The following is a 25593-nucleotide window of genomic DNA, read 5'->3' as shown; positions in this document are numbered from 1 at the left end:
AGAATATAAGACATATTTTCAGTTGTTTCACACTTTTTTGTTAAGTATATAATTCCACATGTGTTAATTCATAGTTTTGATGCCTTCAGTGTGAATGTACAATTTTCATAGTCATGAAAATACAGAAAAATCTTTAAATGAGAAGGTGTGTCCAAACTTTTGGTCTGTACTGTATGTATATATATATATATATATATATATATATATATATATATAATTTTTTTTTTCTTTACAAGGAAGACAGGTCTTTAATAAAGTTTTTTAACAGCATTTTTCACAAAATGATAGGAAGCTGAATGAGTGGGTGCAGTGACAGACAGTGCAGCTATATAGCGCATTAACCGTGAGACAAATTCATCTCATGTCAAAATCAAAAAATAAGACCTTTACACAAACTGAATAAAGTATATTTTAATGTATCAATTCACACATCTTGCCCGCTTATCACTTCCTTTTAATACCTTGTTTTCTCGCATTGCACTCATCTGATTTATACGCTATTGCGAGCTAAAGTTTCCTTATAACTCCAGCCTAAGGCCAAATTCGTATTACCATATAAAGGTTGTATTTTACAGTATGCTCAGTGTTATGGCAGCAATTCCCAGCCAGACTACAGGTCTTCTGATAATCGGCCTAATTAGCACACATGCATCCATTAATTTTCTTGTTTGCCAAAGACAAAAACTCTCTTCTCATCCATTACAGCGTTAAAAACTGAGAGCACACGGATGGCTTACAGATGACATCTGTGTACTGTCTGATTTTAACGGACACATATTCTTGTGTGGCTGATTTTGATCCATGTCTTTGATCAAAAATAGGCATGTCTCTGTGTTTTTTTGTTTTTTTTGCGGACCACTAATGGGTACATGGTCTGTTCGTGAAAAAAGGACATTTTAATAAGGCATATAAAAGGAGAACACAAAACTTAACCTCTGTTGTGTGGATGGGACACTTAATATAGACAATCTGTAAGTAAGTATTATTATGCAAAACTTTTGATTGAAAGTGACGCGCCCCCTGGGCCGCGTGGGGAACCCGGAACCGGGCCTTTTGTGGGATGCTGGGGGTTGTAGTCTCCGCGTGGCGGTGACCCGGCCCGTGGCTCAGGGTGGTCAACTCAAATGGCAGTCTGTTTGTTGTACTTTAAATGTCTGACTACGCCACCCGTGGATTGCGGTCAGGATTAGAGATGAGCGGTGTTCGACTAGAACTGTTCGCCAATCTCAAATTCGAGCTGTTTTGGGCGGTGTTCGAGTTGTTCGACGAACCCGAACGATTTGCAAAAAATTCGGCTGTTCGAGGTTATGTTCGATAACTGTTCGTGCACCAAAAGCGTGTCCTGCATGTCTGGCGCTATTTAGAGCACCAATCATGCGGGGATTGTCTGCCACTCACTGTAATGCCACAGCCATGGTGGTTGTGGCATTACAGTGATTGCCCAAATCGATGGGAACAGTGCCAACAGTGAAACATGAAAAGCCGGCAATTCAGCAGCGGCATACACCGGTACCCGACAATTTAGAACCGAAAGAATAGAGCTTCACACATAGATTAGATAGATATAAACATGTCAGCCACATATATACGAAGTACAGTGAAAGTGCTGCTTACTGTACTTGTCATTTAGCGTAAAGGATTTATCAAAAAAAATAATAGTGTTTTCATGCACCGTCTCTTTAAAAAAGCCGGCCGGCAATTCAGCAGCGGTACCCGACAACTTAGAATAGAAGGAATAGAGAATCACACATAGATTAGATAGATAGAAACATGTCAGTCACATATATATGAAGTACAGTGAAAGTGTTGGTTACTGTACTTGTCATTTAGTGTAAAGGATTTATCAAAAAAAATAATAGTGTTTTCATGCACCGTCTCTTTAAAAAAGCCGGCCGGCAATTCAGCAGCGGTACCCGACAATTTAGAATAGAAGGAATAGAGAATCACACATAGATTAGATAGATAGAAACATGTCAGTCACATATATATGAAGTACTGTGACAGTGTTGCTTACTGTACTTGTCATTTAGTGTAAAGGATTTATTAAAAAAAATAATAGTGTTTTCATGCACCGTCTCTTTAAGAAAGCCGGCCGGCAATTCAGCATCTGTACCCGACAATTTATAACAGACAGAATAGAGCTTCACACATAGATTAGATAGATAGAAACATGTCAGTCACATATATATGAAGTACAGTGATAGTGTTGGTTACTGTACTTGTCATTTAGTATTAAAATAAAGGATTTATTATTAAAAAAATTGGCGTGGGGTTCCCCTTAATTTTAGTCTCTAGCGGAGGTTAAGCAGACAGCTGGGGCAGATGTTTGAAGCCTGGGAAGGGGGTAATACCCACGGAGCTTCCCAGGCTACTAATATCAGCCCCCAGCTGAATACATAGCCTTTACTAGCTATTAAAATGGGGGACCCCCCCAAAAAATGACGTGTGGTCCCCCCTAATTTAATAGCTAGCAAAGGCTAGGCAGACAGCTGGGGGCTGATATTAATAGCCCAGGAAGGGAGCCATGAATATTGGCCCCCTCCCAGGCTAGAAACACCAGCCGTCAGCCGCCCCAGAAATGGCGCATTCATAGGATGCGCCAATTCTGGCACTTAGCCTCGCTCTTCCACGCTACCCTGGTGCGGTGGCAGGGGGTAATAGGGCTGGGGTTGATGTCAGCTTATAATGCCAGCTGACATCAAGCCCAGGTTAGTAATGGAGAGGCGTCTATAAGACACCCCCATTACTAACCCCATAGTCAAAGTTAAAAAAAACACAAACACCCAGAATAAAGTCCTTTAATTGAAATAAAGACACAATCCTTTATTGTTCTAAATTAAACCATACTTACCACCACGCCCATTCCAGCTGAAGCCAACGCTCTCCTGTAATAAAAATAAAATAATAAACCAACCTCATCCTTACCTTTCCATGGTTCCCACGACAGCTTCAGGTCTGCTACATCGAGATGACAGGCTGGACCGCAGCAGAACGCTGCCATCCAGCCTGTCATGCCGCAGACACTGAGAAGAGCAGGCATGCTTGCGCTCCTCAGTGTCTCGCTGTGACGGCATCCAGATGAGCCGAGGTCATGTCCAATGAACTCGGCTCACCTCATGCACGTCACTGACAGCGTGGGAGAATTCTCCTGCACTCAGCGCTTCAGCGTGAGAATTCTCCCACGCTGAAGCGCTGAGTGCAGGAGAATTTTCCCACGCTGTCAGTGACGTGCATGAGGTGAGCCGAGTTCATTGGACATGACCTCGGCTCATCTGGATGCCGTCACAGCGAGACACTGAGGAGCGCAAGCATGCCTGCTCTTCTCAGTGTCTGCGGCATGACAGGCTGGATGGCAGCGTTCTGCTGCGGTCCAGCCTGTCATCTCGATGTAGCAGAGCTGAAGCTGTCCTGGGAACCATGGAAAGGTAAGGATGAGGTTGGTTTATTAATTTTCTTTTATTGCAGGAGATCGTTGGCTTCAGCTGGAATGGGCGTGATGGTAAGTATAGTTTAATTTAGAACAATAAAGAATTGTGTGTTTATTTCAATTAAAGGACTTTATTCTGGGTGTTGTGTTTTTTTTAAATACTTTACTAGAAATTCATGGCGGTCATGTCTAATACTGGCGTGACCCCATGAATTTTGGGCTTGGGGCCAGCTGATAATACCAAGCTGGCCCTAACCCCTTTATTACCCAGTGAGCCACCGCACCAGGGCCCTGGATGAGTTGGGTACAGCGCCAGAAGATGGCGCTTCTATGAACGCGCCATTTTCCGGGGTGGCTGCGGACTGCAATTTGCAGCGGGGGTGGGCCCAGAAAGCTTGGGCCTCCCTGCGCTGCAGATTCCAGCCCCCAGCTGCCTAGTTGTACCTGGCTGGACACAAAAATAGGGCGAAGCCCCACGTATTTTTTTTTTAATTATTTCATGAAATTCATGAAATAATTAAGAAAAAAAGGGCTTCCCTATATTGTTGTGTCCGGCCAGGTACAAATAGGCAGCTGGTGGTTGGGGGCAGCCCATTCCTGCCTGCTGTACCTGGCTGGACACAAATATAGTGCGAAGCCCCACTTCAATTTTTTTAAATTATTTCAGGAAATTCATGAAATAATTAAAAAAAAATTGACGTGGGGCTTCGCACTATATTTGTGTCCAGTCAGATGCAGCAGGCAGGAACGGGCTGCCCCCAGCCACCAGCTGCCTATTTGTACCTGGCCGGACACAACAATATAGGGAAGCCCTTTTTTTCTTAATTATTTCATGAAATAATTTAAAGAAAATTGACGTGGGTCTTCGCCCTGTTTTTGTGTCCAGCCAGGTACAACTAGGCAGCTGGGGGCTGGAATCCGCAGCGCAGGGAGGCCCAAGCTTTCTGGGCCACCCCCGCTGCAAATTGCAGTCCGCAGCCACCCCGGAAAATGGCGCGTTCATAGAAGCGCCATCTTCTGGCGCTGTACCCAACTCATCCAGGGCCCTGATGCGGTGGCTCACTGGGTAATAAAGGGGTTAGGGCCAGCTTGGCATTATCAGCTGGTCCTAAGCCCAAAATTCATGGGGTCACGCCAATATTAGACATGACCACCATGAATTTCTAGTAAAGTATTTAAAAAATACACAACACCCAGAAAAAAGTCCTTTAATTGAAATAAACACACAATTCTTTATTGTTCTAAATTAAACCATACTTACCGTCACGCCCATTCCAGCTGAAGCCAACGATCTCCTGAAATAAAAGAAAAATAATAAAGCAACATCATCCTTACCTTTCCATGGTTCCCATGACAGCTTCAGCTCTGTTACATCGAGATGACAGGCTGGACCGCAGCAGAACGCTGCCATCCAGCCTGTCATCCCGCAGACACTGAGAAGCGCAGGCTTGCTTGCGCTCCACAGTGTCTCTCTGTGAGGGCATCCAGATGAGCCGAGTTCATGTCCAATGAACTCGGCTCACCTCATGCACGTCACTGACAGCGTGGGAAAATTCTCCTGCACTCAGCGCTTCAGCGTGGGAGAATTCTCACGCTGAAGCGCTGAGTGCAGGAGAATTCTCCCACGCTGTCAGTGACGTGCAGGAGGTGAGCTGAGTTCATTGGACATGAGCTCACCTTATGCACGTCACTGACAGCGTGGGAGAATTCTCCTGCACTCAGCGCTTCAGCGTGAGAATTTTCCCACGCTGTCAGTGACGTGCATGAGGTGCGCCGAGTTCATTGGACATGAACTCGTCTCATCTTTATGCCGTCACAGCCAGACACTGCAGAGCGCAAGCATGCCTGCGCTTCTCAGTGTCTGCGGGATGACAGGCTGGATGGCAGCGTTCTGCTGCGGTCCAGCCTGTCATCTCGATGTAGCAGAGCTGAAGCTGTCGTGGGAACCATGGAAAGGTAAGGATGATGTTGCTTTATTATTTTTCTTTTATTGCAGGAGATCGTTGGCTTCAGCTGGAATGGGCGTGATGGTAAGTATGGTTTAATTTAGAACAATAAAGGATTGTGTCTTTATTTCAATTAAAGGACTTTATTCTGGGTGTTTGTGTTTTCTTTTAACTTTGACTATGGGGTTAGTAATGGGGGTGTCTTATAGACGCCTCTCCATTACTAACCTGGGCTTGATGTCAGCTGGCATTATAAGCTGACATCAACCCCAGCCCTATTACCCCCTGCCACCGCTACAGGGCAGCGTGGAAGAGCGAGGCTAAGTGCCAGAATTGGCGCATCCTATGAATGCGCCATTTCTGGGGCGGCTGACGGCTGGTGTTTCTAGCCTGGGAGGGGGCCAATATTCATGGCTCCCTTCCTGGGCTATTAATATCAGCCCCCAGCTGTCTGCCTAGCCTTTGCTAGCTATTAAATTAGGGGGGACCCCACGTCATTTTTTTGGGGGGGTCCCCCATTTTAATAGCTAGTAAAGGCTATGTATTCAGCTGGGGGCTCACATTAGTAGCCTGGGAAGCTCCGTGGGTATTACCCCCTTCCCAGGCTTCAAACATCTGCCCCAGCTGTCTGCTTAACCTCCGCTAGAGCCTAAAATTAAGGGGGACCCCACGCCAATTTTTTTTAATAATAAATCCTTTATTTTAATACTAAATGACAAGTACAGTAACCAACACTATCACTGTACTTCATATATATGTGACTGACATGTTTCTATCTATCTAATCTATGTGTGAAGCTCTATTCTGTCTGTTATAAATTGTCGGGTACAGATGCTGAATTGCCGGCCGGCTTTTTTAAAGAGACGGTGCATGAAAACACTATTATTTTTTTTAATAAATCCTTTACACTAAATGACAAGTACAGTAAGCAACACTGTCACTGTACTTCATATATATGTGACTGACATGTTTCTATCTATCTAATCTATGTGTGATGCTCTATTCCTTCTTGTCTAAATTGTCGGTTACCGGTGTATGCCGCTGCTGAATTGCCGGCCGGCTTTTTTAAAGAGAGCGTCTTCTGAGCAGTTTGTCAGCTTTTGGACACCTTTGAAGGTGTTTTCTATGTGTTTCTATGTGTTTTTGTTTGCCTGCCATTGGTTTTAACGGTGTTCGACGGTGTTCTAAGGTGTTCGACGAACAGTTCGACGAACAGTTCCTCGAACATCCCGGTGTTCGACGAACCGAACCGAACCCGAACACTACGGGGGTGGCTCAACACTAGTCAGGATGAACCGCCGCTGCAGGGCAGACCGCTGAGGCTGGTGCTGTGGGTGCAGCTGAGGGTAGTACAACTCCTCAACGGGAGGAGTGTAGCCTCAGGGCAGTGTATAGGGATGTTGGTGGTGATGGTACGCGGGAGCAGCATTAACCACACGGAGTCTGTGATGCAAGTCAGGGTCTTTACTGTTGGTGGTATTAAGGGACCCGTCCGGGATACAGGTTAACAATGGAGGCCTGGTCAGTCTGAGAGCAACTGGGAAATCCTGCTGATCAGGGGAAGTTTGTAGGCCTACCGTGCTGACTTCACTCTTTCTTGGCTATCCTGCTGTAGCGTAGTGGTAGCCCACGTCCCTGAGTGTACCGTGTTGTTCTCACCCGTATGACTGGCGACTCGGGCCTTCCGTGCTTCTCACCCCTCCAGGGCAGTAATAGTCCCTCTCGTGTGGCTGAGCCTCCGGGCTTCCTTGGGCCAGAGGACTTGAAGTCCCCTGCATGGTGGTTTTCTGCTGCTGGGCTTATAACCCTCACAACCTCGGACTCCAGTGTCCGGCTTTACAAGTCTCTGGCCAGGACGAACTCTGCTAGTTCCCCTCCTGGCCTCGTGTGTTCCTCCTCTGCCTACAGGGACTCCTCAGCCTGCTGCTGACCTGTCCCTATCTGCGACCTTACTGGAACTTGTCTGGCATTTCACTCTCTAACCCCGCCCCAGATCCAGTTTATAAAGGGCAGGATTTTCCCCTCCCTGGACTGAGGCAGGAGGTGCTGCATGCTAATTGTCCCCAACCAGGGAACCTCCCACCTGCTCTCAGACATGACATTGCTGTCACTGTGGCAACCAGACCTCGGGGTGCCACAAAAACTTTAGACCAGTTTACACTGTATTTATGAAATGTCTGGTATTCCTTCTGAATTTTAGAAAAACTGTTTTTCTAAAAGTCAGAAGGAACAGCAGACATTTCATAAATGCATTGTGAACCGGTTAAAACGGAGCCCCCAATGGAGACATGGGCTTTAATTCATCAAAATGTTTTCACCAGAAATCTGTAGAAAAAGTACTTTGATAAGTCTCAAAATTAAATCTTGCATCTTTTGCTGTTTTTATGAACGTTTAGCATAGCTCTGCCAATATGGGCAGAACAGAGGTGTGCAGCTTGTCTAAGTCATGATGACCTGTGACTTATCTTGCGCAAGAATTCTTGTTCCAGTCTCTGACTGGAGTAAGGTTTGTGGTGAGGCATTCACCACTTGTCAAATGCTCCAAATTCATTAAGAGGTGTGCGCCTACTTGATGAATCGATCATATCTGATTCCAGTATGCAACACCAGCATAGACACCACCGACCTTCATGAATCTAGTCCATAGACTGCAATATTATAAACTGAGTTTTAATGGATTCCATTTGTGTTTTATTTGTATTGTTGTCCATCTTTTCATATGGACACAGAGTCTAAGATTGCATTCCTGTGCCCATCTGAGATGGCACACTGTCTGGGCACTAAAACACAAATTGAGTCCATTTGAGTTGTATGTTTTGTTGCACTCTAGGACTCCATTGGGATGCTCTATCTTATCCTGTTTTTTTTGAGGATTGAGACTGGACCCCTGGATACACTACTTTTTAAATGTAGTGTAAATATGTAGAAAGAAATATGCTTGTATGTCCACAGATTTGATTTTCCAGTATATGCTTTGCTCATTTCAGGCAATTATCCAAAAATGTCCTTAACTGTGAACAAATTCCTTTATCGGGTAGAAATCCTCTTTTTAAAGAATATCTTGGAATAAAACCTCACTTGCTTATACTGAACAAGATGGACTTAGCAGACCTCTCTCATGAAAAGGTAAAATAGAACAACAAAAGCCATTATAGAACATGCATGGTAAGCGTCACATAAAAGAAGATTCTTTCTAACTGAGTTCATAGCAGCCTTACTTTAAAAGGAATGTTACAATTTTTTATTTTTGTATTAAAAAAATTGATTGATACAATCCATAATTATTATAAAATGGCATGTACTGTTAACATTTATTTATTAATTTTATCTGCAGCCGCTAGGTGCTGAGTATGACTCAACACCGATATGGCAGCCCCAAGGCATAAGAGGCTGCACTCTACATCTGACGTAATCTCCTACACTGTGGCTGCCTCACCCGTGAACTGGGGACAACCCTTGGGTTGTCCTGTTTTCAGCTGCTGGAGGGGGGATTTAGGCGCCATTTTATTGTAGTCCAGAGCTGTGCTGTAAACTATAATTTTCTCCTAGTCACCGCTCACACAGTGTTTTGCAGTCACACAAGTAGTGAGTGGTGACTGGGTCCAACAAGTAAGAATTCGGAGAAACGGGTCATGAAAAGGTATCTTTTGGACCCGTGGAAGCGCGATGTGTGCGAAACGGCTGTCGTCCTTTAATGTGTACCACCGACCCCCCTGCTATGGATTTTTAACGGATGCAATAAAGGAGGATTTTTTAGACCGGTGAGTGCTATCTTGTTTTTCTCCGTATTGTTACTTATTGTACTCACTTTTTGCACTTGGAGTAGCACCCGGTCTCCACGGGGCGAGGTACCTCAGCGCACCTTATACAGAAAGTTATCACAGACTCTATAACAGCACTTGTTGCTGGCTTTCTCTTCTTCACAATTTGTTGACTGGGTACAGATGGCGAGCACACGTAGGCAATGGCGCTGTATACAGGTCAGGCTGTTTGGTAATGTACTACTAATACCAGGCTACCAGGTTGTTCTCATCGCTGGAAGAAGGTACTGGTGCAGGACTGCGGTGAGAGCTACCCTGCAGCAGTAACTTCTTCCAGCGATGAGAACAGCTTGGTAGCCTGGTATTAGTAGTACAATGTCAAGCTGTTGACCTGTGCTCACCGCCGCTGTCACTACAGTGCTCAGAGCACCGCAGAGAAATCATCTTGCTGCTGCCAGAGTAACTGTGTGCAGGGACATCTGAATGAAGCTTTACTGCTGGATATGCAAAGCACATCAAAAGTCTGAATGTGCAGACACCGCAGTAAAGCCTTATTCAAATGTCCCTGTATTAAAGACATCTTAATGAGGCATTACACTGAGCAGATCCATGCATCTTACCCCATTATCTATGACACTGCCTGTATCTAATCCCATCATGTGTGCTACAATACGCAGAGCCCTGTATCTAATCCCATCATGTGGGATACAGGCCTAGGGTCTAATCTCTGCACGCCCAACAGTGAACAGTACCAACTAACAGAAACGGGCTGCCAGCCATTCTCGGTGATACTGTCCACATATCAGTATCGCTTTGCAGTCACCAACAGAATTTCTCTGCTCTTTGATCCTAAACTTCATCCTCCCTTATCACTTAGCAAATGCCCAGAAGCGGAGGAGAACAGTGACATCACACACGTGAGCACACCCCGCCAATATTTACTGCAGTCGTAATGTGAGCTAGCACTACACTCAGTTTTTATGGTAAGATTCAGCAGCTGCTCACCCTAGTGTTTTAAAAACTGAAAATGTCAAAAGTTTTACTATTTTGATATTTTATACCATTTTCATTTTATTTTATTTTTTTTTTTTAATTAAAACATTGCTTTCAATTTTTTTCAGTTAATAAAGTTTTTTTTTTTTTTCTGACACATTCCCTTTAAAGGGAATCTGTCACCCCCTGGGAGATTTGAGACCTCTACTATGGGCATATAGGTTATAGAAGAATAAATCTATACAAACCTGTATGGCCCATAGTAGAGGTCTGCTTGCAGTGAAATGGAGTTTTATAAAATCTGTTTTCGCATGCTTGGCATCCCTGTCTAGCTTTTAGTTAGCCCAGAAATCCCCGCTTTTCTGCTTATTTAGCATGTCCCCCCCCCTCCCCTCCCCTGCACGTCAGAGGGCCCTGTGACGTGCACTGGTCTAACTCATTTCCCACGCATGTGCAATGCGACACTCATATCAGGAGCACTTTGTTTCCTCCCGGCCCGTTTGTCTCTGCACTGTTCCGCAGTGTTCTGGTGCACAGCCCATATTGGAGGTCTCAAATCTCCTAGGGGGTGACAGATTCTCTTTAAAGTACACATTATAGTCTCTATTATTCCCCACTCAGCCACTTGTCTCCACTGAACTAACAGCCTCCAATATGCCTGTGGGTTTGTTAGTTCCGCTCAGGATATGCATCTTCGGCCCTGGAATTACAGCCGTAATGTGAAATGTAGAATCTTACTGTCACAGTGGCATGCAAAAATTTGGGCACCCCTGGTCAAAATTACAGTTATTGCAAATAGTTAAACAAGTTGAAGATGAAATGATGTCTAAAAGGCCTAAAGTTAAGGAAGACACATATTTCCTTTTTTATTTTAGGCAAAAAAAAATATTGTCATTTTTTACATTTTAAAAAAGGAAAATGGTCCGATGCTAAAGTTTTGGCACCATGCATGGCTAGTACCTAGTAACATCCCCGTTTGTAAGTATCACAGCTTGTAAATTCTTTTTTTCTGGTTCCCCCATGACAGCACCACAGAGAGAGGAGATCCACCCTTCAAGGATAGGAAACCTACAGATAAAAAGGGCGGTACCTCTCTCCCGCGGGCTGTTGGTTTCCTGACCTTGAAGGGGAACATGCAGTGGCGTACCTGAAGAAAGAAGATTGGCTAGAAGAAGATACGTCAGGAATTCCAGGCCTGGTCAGTCCAATCCAGACAGTGGGGGTTTCCTGCCTTGGCAGATGCAGTGACCTGTAGCGCCACCATGGGGGTCAGTGCGCCCTTAGGGTGAGCGGAGAGGTGCAGCAGCACCATGGAGCCATTTCAGGCAGCAGGGCTCCCTGGCTTAGCTGGAGCGGTGTGGAGCTTTGTCGCGCAGGGCACTGTCTCTCTTCCAATGTGCTGACACGCCACCGCCCTGCGGATTGCCTGACTTCCGAGAGCCACTGCATAGGCGTGAGGACGTGCCGGGAGTGTGTCCCTATGACGCAACGCTGATGGCCAGGCTAGGCATCCAACTGCGCATGCGCGGGGACGCTCTGGCACTGAGGGGCACATGACCGGATCTGGCACGTGACCGGAAGCAGATCTGGAGGAGGAAGGTGGGGCCTGCCAGGGGTTTAAAAACACTAAAAAACACTGAGGAAGTGCTTCAGGCAGCGGTCTGGCGGTCCCCTTTAGCAATGAGTGACCAGGAGCATTTGGAGGTGCAGACTATTCAACCGCAGCAGCAGGAGAACCCCTCCCATCATCACAGTCTTGGCAGCAGTGGAAGTGGACATTCTGCCAGGTCTTCCAAGCACAGCAGGGACTCCAGTGTGGCATTGACCTCCAGAGGAAATCCATCTACAGATATGGTTCCTCCTCCTATCCCGGTACCCCTTCTACTCTCTTCAGGGTCATCATGTACGAGTATTCTCAGACAACCGAGTTGTAGTGGCATATTTGAATCAACAGGGAGGAACCCGGTGCCCTCCTTTGATGGGGGTGACAGATAGCCGAGAACAATTTTGGGTCTCTGTCAGCACTGCACATAAAAGGGGCAGAAAATCGCAGAGCAGACATCCTAAGCCGGACCCAGCTGAGACAGGGCAAATGGGAACTGAAACAGACCATATTTGACCAGATTGCAGAAATGTGGAGATGTCCGGCTATAGAGCTGTTTGCCAACAATCAGAAGGATAAAGTAGACACATTCTGCTCAATAGATCCGAAAGGGAACCCTTTAGCGTTAAATGCCTTCATGATCCTGTGGGACCACACTCTAGCCTATGCTTTTCCCCAATTGCCTTGATACCAGCAGTTCTGAGAAAGATCAGGGAAGATAGAGCAAAACTAATCCTGATTGCCCCCTTTTGGCCAAAGAGGATGTGGTTTTATTGGCTGAGGGTGATGTTCATCTCCGACCCCTGGGTGCTGACGGAAGGTCTGGACCTTCTTTCCCACGGGTCGGTTTATCATCCTCAGGTAACAAACTTACACATGACAGCCTGGAATTTGAGAGGCTCTTCTGCGGGATTAAGGGTTTTCCCCGAATCTAATTTCCACACTACTACAGAGTAGGAAACTCGTCACCACCAAACTTTATGGGAAAACTTGGAGAAGGTTCCTTTCCACTTCAGGGTCCAGTGTAAAGGAAGGTGTTCCATTGACAGCCATCCTACAATTCCTGCAGAGGGGGGTAGAGCAAGGTCCAGCTACAAGCACCCTAAAGGCCCAAGTCTCAGCATTAGGGGCACTAATACAATTGTGATTTGGCAGGGAATTGCAGGATATCTATATTCATCAAAGCTTCGGCCATATCTAGACCCATCCCTAGTCAGAGCTCGCCTCCTTGGGATTTAAATTTGGTTCTTATGGCTTTAATTAAACCCCCTTTCGAACCCTTAGATGGTACATCTCTAAAAGTTTTATCACTCAAGACATCACTTTTGGTAGCATTAACATCAGCCCGCAGGGTCAGCGATATCCAGGCCCTGTCTGCAGTGCACCCCTTTACGCAGATCCTGGAGGATAGAGTCGTCCTCAAACCGGACACGGCCTATTTTCCCAAGGTAGCATCCACAGATCCCAGGAGGTCACCCTTCCTTCCTTTTCCCCCAATACCAAAAATAGGGGAGGATAAGAGATCTCTATATGTTAGACGTTAGGAGATGTCTCATCCAGTACATAGCGGCCACACAAGAATGTAAGAAGGATAGGGCTCTCTTTGTGTGCTTTCAGGGACCTTGGAAGGGGCTAAAAACTTCCAAAGGCACGTTGACAAGGTGGATAAGAGATGCTATCTCTCTGGCATACTCATCAAGTGGGGAAGCCACTCCAGAGGGATTAAAAGCTCACTCGATAAGGGCAGTGGCAACCTCCTGGGTGGAAAAAGCTGGTGTTTCCATAGAACAGATATGTAAAGCTGCGACATGATCATCCCCCTCTACCTTCTTCAAGCATTATTGGCTGGACCTAGCCTCTTCTTCAGATCACACCTTTGGGAGAAGGGTTCTGTAAGCGGTGGTCTCCCCCCTAAAGATACATTTTTCTGCGTGGTGCTGTCATGGGGGAAGGAGAAGGACGTTGTTACCGGTAATGGGATTTATCAGAGCCCATGACCGCACCCATATATTCCCTCCCTTTGCGTGTGGGTGTGCACACTTATTTTGTTATTTATGCGTAGTCACAGGGTGTTAACGCTAAGCGTTATAACGATGATATATGTTGTATCAATAACCTGGAGGTCCTCTCGTGCTCCATAAACAACTGATGCGGGTGAAAGGTACTGACCTTTTTACCTGTAGGTTTCCTTTCCTTGAAGGACGGATCCCCTCTCTCTGTGGTGCTGTCATGGGCTCTGAGAAATCCCGTTACTGGTAAGTAACTACGTTTTTATTAGCCAGCCAGGAATCTTTCAATTCTTGTTTGATGGATTTTCATCTATTCTTCCTTGGAAAATTCTTCCAGTTCTGTGAGATTTCTGGGTCGCTTTGCATGCACTGCTATTTTGAAGTCTAGCCACAGATTTTCAATGATGTTCAGATCCGGGGACTGTGAGAGCCATTGTAAAACCATTAGCTTGCGCCTTTTGAGGTAGTCTATTGTAGATTTTGACGTGTGTTTAGGATCATTATCTATTTGTAGAAGCCATCCTGTTTTCAACTTCAGCTTTTTTACAGATGGTGTTATGTTTGCATCAAGAATTTGTTGAAATTTAATTGAATCCATTCTTCCCGCCACCCGTGAAATGTTCCCCATGCCATTGGCTGCAACACAACCCCAAAGAATGATTGATCCACTCCCATGCTTAAAGGGAAGATGCCGCGATTTTAAATTTTGTATTAATAATTGATTATATAATCAATTATTTTTAATACAAAATTAAATGTACCACTTTATTAGTTTTTTATTTATTCATTTTTACATTGGCCACTGGGGGCTGCCATTTTTATTTGGGGGATGTGTAAGATGCTAACCAGCACTCTTACACACCCCACTTACGGCAGTCCTGGCCATAAAAGACAGGGTCAGTGACCGACTACTATCTCTAACATTAGAGGCCGCTCCTTCTGCCTCTAGCTGCGACCTGGGCACGCCCCCTGGGCTGTCCTGGTCGCAGCTCTGGGAGGAGATCGCGGCCATCTTTTTGGAGCCCACAATGTAAGCTGCGAGCTGCACATTTCCCCTGCTCAGTCAGTGCGTGCCATGACAGGAGCTGCCGGGGAGAGAAGGTGCTGGGAGCAGAGGTCCCGGGTGAGTATCTGCGGCGGCGGGGTGCGGTGATCTCAGCCTGTTAGCTGTTATCACCGCTCACTGCTGACATCTTCAGAGCACACAGACACAGCGCTGCGTGGGAGCGTGAAAGGTGAGTAGAGGCGTTTATTTAATTATTTACTTATTTTTTTGCATTGAATATGTGGGAGCATATACCCTGGATGGAGGGGGGCGAGGTTAACCGTATACCGAGAATGGGGCGGCATATACTGTTGGGTACTATATGGGGCCATTATATAGAGGACTCGACGACTCTGAGCGGTGTAGTTACGTCACTGCTGATCACAGCTGCTAGGTCTCGTAAAGCGCGGCAGGACCAGGAGTGGCTTCTGCTACAGCCTATGGAGTGTCGTTCTCTGAACAAGCCTCCATAACCTTTGGACGTCGGATTTGGGGATAGTCGTGGGAACGCCATGGACTACGTCGGACTTGCTTGTTTTTTTTGTTTTTTTTTCAAAAATGAATTGATGAACCTGGGAAAGTATCGGGCATCTTTATTCAAATAACATAGTTCTGTTTTTTTTTCATTAGTGGGTTAGTAGTGGGGGAGTCTGATAGACCCCTCTCCATTACTAACACCAGGGCTTGATACCAGAATTTGACAATTCACAGCTGTCATCAACCCCAACTATCATTATCCTGATCGTCACCACACCAGGGCAATCGGGGATGGGAAGGGGCAGGCAAAGCGCAATCTAATGTGATGCGCTAATTCTATTGCCGCTGCATGCTGGTATTTTTAGGTTGGGAAGGGCCCAATAACCAGTTACCTTTGTAGCCTGATAATATCAGCACGCAGCTGTCTGCTTTACTTTGCCTGGTTACGAAAAATAGGGGTGACCCCACTTCTGTTTTTTTTTTTTTTATTTATTAGGGTAAACACCCTTTAGTGCCACATAAAAGGCACTAACGGGTGCAAGTTTATTATATGTAGTATGTATTATTGTGAAATTCTATATCTACTGGACGTTTATTTTATTACACCCCTGCTCCCTTAAAAGTGGACAGAGCAAGGTTACACATTTTTAAGGGAGCACTGGTATAATGTGTGACCCCACTCGGTCCTCCTCTATGGGAGTAGTAATATGGTGGATGGAGCGTGCGTCACACATTACACCTCTGCTCCCATAGAAGTGGATGGATTGGTGTCGCCGGAAATGTAGCTAGGGTTCTGGTTTGGAATGGTGAAACTAAGTGGGCCCCTAACCAGGTCACCCTGATTACAACTACGGTGGTGCACCCTAATAGTACATGTAGGAGAACCTCAGCAGATGACCTCGCTGTTACTAAAAATATATATAATACTCCATACAGTATAATGCACACCCCATCCGCTTCCATACAGTATAATGCAATCCCCATCGGCCTCCATACCGTAGAATTCACTCCCCCATCGACCTACATACCGTAGAATTCACTCCCCCCATCGGCCTCCATACAGTAGAATGCACTCCTTATTCTTCCGCTGCTCCGGTCTCTGTAGCGATCACTCGTCATCGTGCCCGCTGTCAGTGTCCGCATCAGTGACGTCAGACTTAGAGAGGGGGATTGATGAGAGCGTCACGCTTCCCCAACATTGCTTTCAACTGTATCGGCAACCAGTCAATACAGTTGAATTTACGAGGACGGGTGGGGGGGCCTGTGAGCTTGGCCCCTCCCCCCATCTGGCTCACAGGCCCCACATCGGCCGCGTGGCAGTGCAGGGAGATCATGTCCCCCTGCTCTGCCGCAGAGTTCAACTTCATCGGCGCAAGTCGATACAGTTTACAGTAGCATAGCTACGGGTGTGGCCCTCACTGCGTATCTAATCTCATCCTGTGTGATACACTTCTCTGAGCTCAATATCTAATCCCATCATGTGATACACTACATTGAGCCCAGTATTTAATCCTAGCGTGTTACTCTAAGCGTATCTAATCACACACGTGATACACTCCGCGTTTCTAACCCCAGTTTATGATAAAGCTAGCAGCACCATCTAACAGAATCAGTGCTGCCGGCCGTCCTCAGTGGCACTGTACTTGTCAGTATCACTGGCAGTCACCAACAAAATGGCTCCTCACTGTGATCCTACACTTAATCCTCTCTTACAAACACCCAGAAGGGGAGGAGAGGAGTGATGTCACACATGTGAGCAGATCCAGCCCAAAATTACTGTAGTCCGTAATGTGAGCTAGTTGTACACTAGGCTTTCATGGCAAGTTTCAGCCGCTGCTCCCCCTAGTGTTTAAAAGTGGAAATACCAAACCTTTTTAAGTTATTTATCATATTTTACTTAATTAAAAACAATAATTAAAAAAAAAAAAAATCAAAACTTTAATTCTTCCATTTTTTTCAATTGTTGAAATTTTTTTGGGGGGATAATGGAACCTTCCCTTTAATGGTTGGCAAGATGTTTTTTCCTGAAATTCTGTGCCCTTTTTTCTCCACACATACCTTTTGATCATTGTGGCCAGTTCTATTTGAGTCTCGTCGGTCCACAGGTCTTGTTTCCAAAATTCATCAGGCTTGTTTAGATGTTCTTTTGTATACTTCTGACTCTGAATTTTATGGTGAGGACGCATGAGAGGTTTTCTTCTGGTGACTCTTCCATGAAGGCCATATTTGTGCCAGATGTCTCTGAACAGGAGAACAATGTATCACAACTCCAAAGACTGTTAAATCTTTCTGAAGGTATTTTGCAGTCAAGCAGGGGTCCTGATTTTCCTTTCTAGCAATCCTACGAGCAGCTCTAACTGAAATTGTGCTTGGTCTTCCAGACCTTATCTTGACCCCCACCGTTCCTGTTAACTGCCATATCATAATTTACATTACAAGATGAGGAAAAGACAAATTGAAAACTCTTTTGCTATCTTCTTATCGCCTTCTGCTGCTTTGTGGGCCGCCACCATTTTCATTTTCAGAGTGCTAAGTAGCTGCTTAGAAGTACCCACGGCTGCTGTTTTTGGCACAAAGTTAGAGAAGGCTGGGTTTTATAAAGCTGGGAAATTTGCATCATCCAACCTTTCCTAACTGATAGTGTACAAGTCATAATAGTCTAATTAAGGTCTGAAACCTTGGTCTAAGTTATCTGAGCACACAAGCTTCCAAGGGTGCCCTAACTTTTGCATCGGCCCATTTTTCTGTTTGCAATTTTTAAAATGTAAAAGATGGAAAGAAAAAAATCAAAAGAAAAAGTAAATATATATATATATATATATATATATATATATATATATATATATATATATATATACACAGTACAGACCAAAAGTTTGGACACACTTTCTCATTTGAAGATTTTTCTGTATTTTCATGACTGTGAAAATTGTACATTCACACTGAAGGCATCAAAACTATGAATTAACACATGTGGAATTATATACTTAACAATAAAGTGTGAAACAACTGAAAATATGTCTTATATTCTAGGTTCTTCAAAGTAGCCACCTTTTGCTTTGATGACTGTTTTGCACACTCTTGGCATTCTCTTGATGAGCTTCAAGAGGTAGTCACCGGAAATGGTTTTCACTTCACAGGTGTGCCCTGTCAGGTTTAATAAGTGGGATTTCTTGCCTTATAAATGGGGTTGGGACCATCAGTTGTGTTGTGCAGAAGTCTGGTGGATACACAGCTGATAGTCCTACTGAATAGACTGTTAGCTGCTTTTTTATTGCCATAATACAAATTCTAAGTAAAGAAAACGAGTAGCCATCATTACTTTAAGAAATGAAGGTCAGTCAGTGCGAAAATTTGGTAAAACTTTGAAAGTGTCCCCAAGTGCAGTTGCAAAAACCATCAAGCGCTACAAAGAAACTGGCTCACATGAGGACCGCCCCAGGAAAGGAAGACCAAGAGTTACCTCTGCTTCTGAGGATAAGTTTATCCAAGTCACCAGCCTCAGAAATCGTAGGTTAACAGCAGCTCAGATTAGAGACCAGGTCAATACCACACAGAGTTCTAGCAGCAGACACATCTCTTCAACAACTGTTAAGAGGAGACTTTGTGCAGCAGGCCTTCATGGTAAAATAGCTGCTAGGAAACCAAAGCTAAGGACAGGCAACAAGCAGAAGAGACTTGTTTGGGCTAAAGAACACAAGGAATGGAGATTAGACAAGTGGAAATTTGTGCTTTGGTCTGATGAGTCCAAATTTGAGATCTTTGGTTCTAACCACCGTGTCTTTGTGCGACGCAGAAAAGGTGAACGGATGGACTCTACATGCCTGGTTCCCACCGTGAAGCATGGAGGAGGAGGTGTGATAGTGTGGGGGTGCTTTGCTGGTGACACTGTTGGGGATTTATTCAAAATTGAAGGCATACTGAACCAGCATGGCTACCACAGCATCTTGCAGCGGCATGCTATTCCATCCGGTTTGCTTTTAGTTGGACCATCATTTATTTTTCAACCGGACAATGACCCCAAACACACCTCCAGGCTGTGTAAGGGCTATTTGACCAAGAGAGAGAGTGATGGGGTGCTATGCCAGGTGACCTGGCCTCCACAGTCACCCGACCTGAACCCAATCGAGATGGTTTGGGGTGAGCTGGACTGCAGAGTGAAGGCAAAAGGGCCAACAAGTGCTAAGCATCTCTGGGAACTCCTTCAAGATTGTTGGAAGACCATTTCTGGTGACTACCTCTTGAAGCTCATCAAGAGAATGCCAAGAGTGTGCAAAGCAGTCATCAAAGCAAAAGGTGGCTACTTTGAAGAACCTAGAATATAAGACATATTTTTAGTTGTTTCACACTTTGTTGTTAAGTATATAATTCCACATGTGTTAATTCATAGTTTTGATGCCTTCAGTGTGAATGGACAATTTTCATAGTCATGAAAATACAGAAAAATCTTTAAATGAGAAGGTGTGTCCAAACTGTTGGTCTGTACTATATATATATATATATATATATATATATATATATATATATATATATATATATATATATATATATATATATATAATTTATTTATTTACTTTGCTTAAGATACAAAGGAAATATGTCATCTTTAACTTTAGCCCTTTTAGAGATCATTTCATCTTCAACTTGCTTAACTGTTCACAATAACAGTAATTTTGACCAGGTGTGCACAAACTTTACATGCATATGTATGTGTGTGTGGCAGCATTTTTATTGGTACATTTGCCGGAGTCAGCACATGCGCATACCGCGCTATCCTGTGCCATTTTTTTAAAGACATATACAGTGTCTTCAATAAAATGGCACCGTAGTGCGGTCTGCACACGTGCTGACTCCGGCGCCTCACTGCGCAGGTGCCACCCATCCCTTCTTCGGACAGAAGGACGTGTCCAGCATAGATAAGATGTACTAAGAATACAGGGGGGTGTACTCACATACGCTGAGCGCTGTATATATAACATACTAAGAATACAGTGGGGTGTACTCACTTAAGCTGAACACTGTATATATAACATACTGAGAATACAGAGGGGTGTACTCACTTACGCTGAGCGCTGTATGTATAACATACTGAGAATACAAGGGGTGTACTCACGCTGAGCGCTGTATGTATAAAGTACTGAGAATACAGGGGGTGTACTCACTTACGCTGAGCGCTATGTGTATAACGTACTGAGAATACAGGGGAGGGTACTCACGCTGAGCGCTGTATGTATAACGTACTGAGAATACAGGGAGTGTACTCGCGCTGAGCGCTGTATGTATAACGTACTGAGAATACAAGGGGTGTACTCACTTACTCTGAGCGCTGTATATAAAATGTACTGAGAATACAGAGGGGTGTACTCGCTTACGCTGAGTGCTGTATGCAGAGCAGTGGAGTCGGTAAGCCAAACCTCTAACTCCTCAATTTCCATGACTCCGACTCCCTCATACATGGCTCATGTTTAAGTGATAAATTTACTGTACCACAGATTCATCTCCGCTAAAAGTCCAGACCCTTAGATCAGGAATAGGACAGACATTTATAGGACATTTCATAACCTTCCCAAATTCTTATGAAAAAATACTCCCCACAAACTGCATTGTACTACTGTACCCAATTTATTATATATTTTAGGTCCATTTTATACTGACTCCGACTCCAAAATGGACTCCGACTCCAACTCCGACTCCACGACTCCGACTCCACAGCCCTGGCTGTATGTATAACATACTGAGAATATGGGGGGAGTACTCACTGACGCTGAGCGCTATATGTATAACGTGCTGAGAATACAGGGGGGTGTACTCACTTATGCTGAGCACTGTATGTATAATGTACCGAGAATACAGGGGGGTGTACTCACTCACGCTGAGCGTTGTATGTATAACATACTGAGAATACAGGGAGGTGTACTCACTTGCACTGTAGATGTAACATACTGCAAATACAGGGGGTGTACTCACGCTGAGCGCTGTATATGTAACGTACTGATAATACAGGGGGGTGTACTCACTTGCGCTGTAGATGTAACATACTGCGAATACAAGGGGTGTACTCACGCTGAGCTCTGTATATGTAACATACTGAGAATACAGGAGGTGTACTTACACTGAACGCTGTATATATCGTACTGAGAATACAGGGGGGTGTACTCATGCTGAGCGCTGTATATATAATGTACTGTGAATACAGGGGGTGTACTTACACTGAACGCTGTATATATCGTACTGAGAATACAGGGGGTGTACTGACGCTGAGCGCTGTATATGTAACGTACTGCGAATACAGGGGGTGTACTCATGCTGAGCGCTGTATGTATAATGTACTGTGAATACAGGGGGTGTAATCATGCTGAGCGCTGTATGTATAATGTACTGAGAATACAGGGGGTGTACTTACACTGAACGCTGTATATATCGTACTGAGAATACAGGGGGGTGTACTCATGCTGAGCGCTGTATGTATAATGTACTGTGAATACAGGGGGTGTACTTACACTGAACGCTGTATATATCGTACTGAGAATACAGGGGGGTGTACTCATGCTGAGCGCTGTATGTATAATGTACTGTGATTACAGGGGGTGTACTCACTTATACTGATCCCTGTATATATAATGTACTGATAATACAGGGGTGTACTCACTTATACTGAGCGTGTATATATAATGTACTGATAATACAGGGGTGTACTCACTTATACTGAGCGCTATATATATAATGTACTGATAATACAGGGGGTGTACTCACTTATACTGAGCGCTGTATATATAATGTACTGATAATACAGGGGGTGTACTCACCTATACTGAGCACTGTGTATATAATGTACTGATAATACGGGGGGTGTACTCACTTATACTGAGCCCTGTATATATAATGTACTGATAATACAGGGGTGTACTCACTTATACTGAGCCCTGTATATATAATGTACTGATAATACCGGGGTGTACTCACTTATACTGAGCACTGTATATATAATGTACTGATAATACAGGGGTGTACTCACTTATACTGAGCCCTGTATATATAATGTACTGATAATACAGGGGTGTACTTACACTGAGCGCTGTATGTATAATGTACTGTGAATACAGGGGGTGTACTCACTTATGCTGAGTGCTGTTTGTATAGTGTACTGAGAATACTGGGGGTGTACTCACTTGCGCTGAGCGCTGTATATATAATGTATTGAGAATGCAGGGGGGTGTACTCGCGCTGAGCGCTGTATATATAACGTACTGAGAATACAAGGGGTGTACTATATATAATGTACTGATAATATTGGGGTGTACTCACGAATTTGTCTTTCTCTTTTTCTTTCTCTCTCTCTCTCTCCTGAATATATTGGCGTCATGGCGCCATTCTGAGCATGCTCAGTCAATAGAGGCTTCAGACAGAAGGACACACCCCTGGTTATATTATAGATATACTGTATATAAATATATTATACGTACTACTCATAAAAAGTTTGTGATATTTTGCTTTTGGGCAAAATTTCTTCTGTATGAACCTAAAATTCATTCTAACCTCAGGTGAACTTAATGCCATCTTTTCTAAACTTTTGAATACTCATGTCCAACTGCTTAATGTTTCAGTACTTTTTGCTCTTGCTGTTCTTTAACAAGCAGCTGAATGGCAAAATTCACAACAGGTGTTTGATCCATGAATCACCCAATAATTTTCAGGGTTCAATTACAATTGGCATTTAAACAGTCTACAACATCATGCTGTTAACATTTTGATATCATGAGACCAACACTACACCTAACAATTCATCAACAGTACCTCGCTATAGCTAGGCTTTAAGCAGGATGTTCTCAGACAGTATTGACCACTGAGCTTATAGTGTCAGTGTCATCAGCATGTTGCAACAAAGATACAGAGACCAGAAGAGTCACAGAAAGGCAGAGAAGTGGACATCATTTGGCCACATCCCACACTGATGACTGATTTCTTGTGAGCAATGGTCTTTGGAACCGGATGATAAATGCCACACCACTCCAGGCACATTTAAGGGGGAGGTGAGAGGCACCTAGGTGTCAGGACAGACCATTTGAAACAGTTTACATCAGCTCGGTCTGCATGCTAGATGACCTGCAAGGGTACCTGACCACACCATGACAGGCGTCATAGTCTTGCATGGGCCAGAGAGCCTCTACGCTGGACGAGGGACCAGTGGGCCTCGGTGATGTAAACTGATGACAGTCGATTCACACTGAGAAGAAATGATGTTTCCATCATCGTTGGTGACCATCAAGTAGAGTGCTATGCATCAGCCACTGTTATAACCAGACGAGCCTTTGGTGATGTTAGTGTGGGCAGGTATATCTAGTCAATACAGAACTGCCCTACACTTTGTGAATGGTACAGTGACAAGCCCTTACTACTTGAATAACATTATTAATCCAGTTATTGTACCTCTGCACGAACAACACAATCCTAATTTCATCGTCATGGACTACAGTGCTCCAGCTCTTGTAGAAATTATTATTCAAAGATCTATTGATTAAAATTAACTTTTGTTTGTGGGAAAACCCCTTTAAATGCTAAATGATAAAATATCACTTCTAAATATGTTTACCATTTTGTGTATGTGTGTGTGTGTGTGTACATAATATATACATATACACACTGTGGCTTGCGAAAGTATTCACCCCTTTTGGTATTTTTCGTGTTTTAATACCTCACAACCTGGAATCTCAGTTTTTTTCGAGTGTTTGCATCAGCTCATGTAAAGAACATGCCTTCAACTATGAGCATTTCGTATTCTTTTTATTATGAAGGAAACAACAAATAGGACAAAATAACTGAAAGCTTCAGTGTGCATAACTATTCACCCCCCTAAAGACGGTACTTTGTATATCATCTTTTTTTGCTGCAATTACAGCTGCAAGTAGGTTTGGATAAGTCTCTAAGCTTTTCACATCTTGCGACTGGGATTTTTGCCCATTCTCCAAGGCAAAACTGCTCAAGCTCCTTCAAGTTTGCTGTTCACCAGTGGAAACCATCTATCTTCTAGTCTGACCACCGATTTTCAATTGGATTAAGGTCTGGGCTTTGACTAGGCCACTTCAGTACATTTACACATTTTTGCTTAAGCCACACAAGTGTTGCTTTATCAGTATGCTTTGGGTCATTGTCTTGTTGGAAGGTGAACCTCCATCCCAGTCTCAAATCACTGACAGACTGAAACAGGTTTTGCTCAAGAATATCCCTGTATTTCACACCATCCATCTTCCCCTCGACTCGGACTATTTTTTCCTGGATCTGCTGCTGAAAAACATCCCCACAACATGATGCTGCCACTACCATGTTTTGGTTTACCGCCAGACATAGCGTTTTTACCTTGGTAGCTAAAAAGTTCAATTTTGGTCTCATCTGACCACAGCACCTTCCTCCATACAATTGGGGGAGTCACCCACATGTCTTTTGGCAAACTCAAAACGAGCCTTACAATTTTTGTCTATAAGTAACGGCTTTTTTTCTGACCACTGTTCCATAAAGGCCACCTCCTATGGAGTGTACGGCTTACTGTAGTCATATGGACATATATTCCAGTATCTAATTGGGAACTCTGCAGCTCCTTCAGGGTTACCTTTTGGTCTCTGTGCTGCCTCTCTGATTAATGCCCTCCTTGCCCAGGCTGAGAGTTTTGGTGGGCAGCCCTCTTTTGTCAGGTTCATTGTAGTACCATTTTCTATCCATTTGATGATGGATTTGATGGTGCTCCTGGGGTCATCGAAGATTGGGATATTTTTATTTTTTTTCATAACCAAATGTTGACTTGTACTTCTCAACAAACTTTGTCTCTGACTTGTTTGGAGATCTACTTGGCCTTCATGGTGGTGTTTGGTTAGTGGTGCCTCTTGCTTAATGGGGTTGCAGCCTCTATGGCCTTTCAGAAAATGTGTGTGTATCTACTGACAGACCATGTGATACTTAGATTGCACACAGGGAGAGTTCCTTTCACTAAGTTTGTGACTTATGAAGGTAATTGCTTACACCAGAAATATTTATGGGCTTCATAGCAAAAGGGTTGAATACATATGCACATGTCAATTTTTGGTTATTTGATCCCATAAATTTAATTTAGGCCTATATTTTTCTCATTGCAGATGCATCAGACAAATCTGATTACAAAAATATTTAAAAACAGGTAGTAAAGTAGCAAAATAGGTAAAAAGCCAAGGGGGGGGGGGGTGAATATTTTAGCAAGCCACTGTACAGTGGGTACAGAAAGTATTCAGACCCCTTTAAATTTTTCACTCTTTGTTTCATTGCAGCCATTTGGTAAATTTTAAAAAGTTCATTTTTTTCTCATTA

The 25593-nt window shown here is 44.1% G+C and overlaps 1 protein-coding gene across 2 annotated transcripts in view; it reads left to right on the top strand.

Moving 5' to 3' along the window:
* The window catches only part of LOC141273800 (mitochondrial ribosome-associated GTPase 1-like), a 334821-nt gene that overhangs the window by 74729 nt on the left and 234499 nt on the right, over positions 1-25593 (top strand). For both annotated transcript variants that reach the window (XM_073686165.1, XM_073686166.1), the window contains exon 3: positions 8397-8499. In XM_073686165.1, coding sequence (XP_073542266.1) covers positions 8397-8499 — 103 coding nt within the window. The remainder of the gene's footprint in view (positions 1-8396; positions 8500-25593) is intronic.

The sequence above is a fragment of the Phyllobates terribilis genome, unplaced genomic scaffold (genome assembly GCF_046119375.1).
Source record: "Phyllobates terribilis strain yellow unplaced genomic scaffold, ASM4611937v1 Scaffold_5__5_contigs__length_657084704, whole genome shotgun sequence".
NCBI lineage: Eukaryota > Metazoa > Chordata > Amphibia > Anura > Dendrobatidae > Phyllobates > Phyllobates terribilis.
Note: the sequence above shows the minus strand (reverse complement) of the source record. Positions and strands in the feature narration are given on the sequence as shown.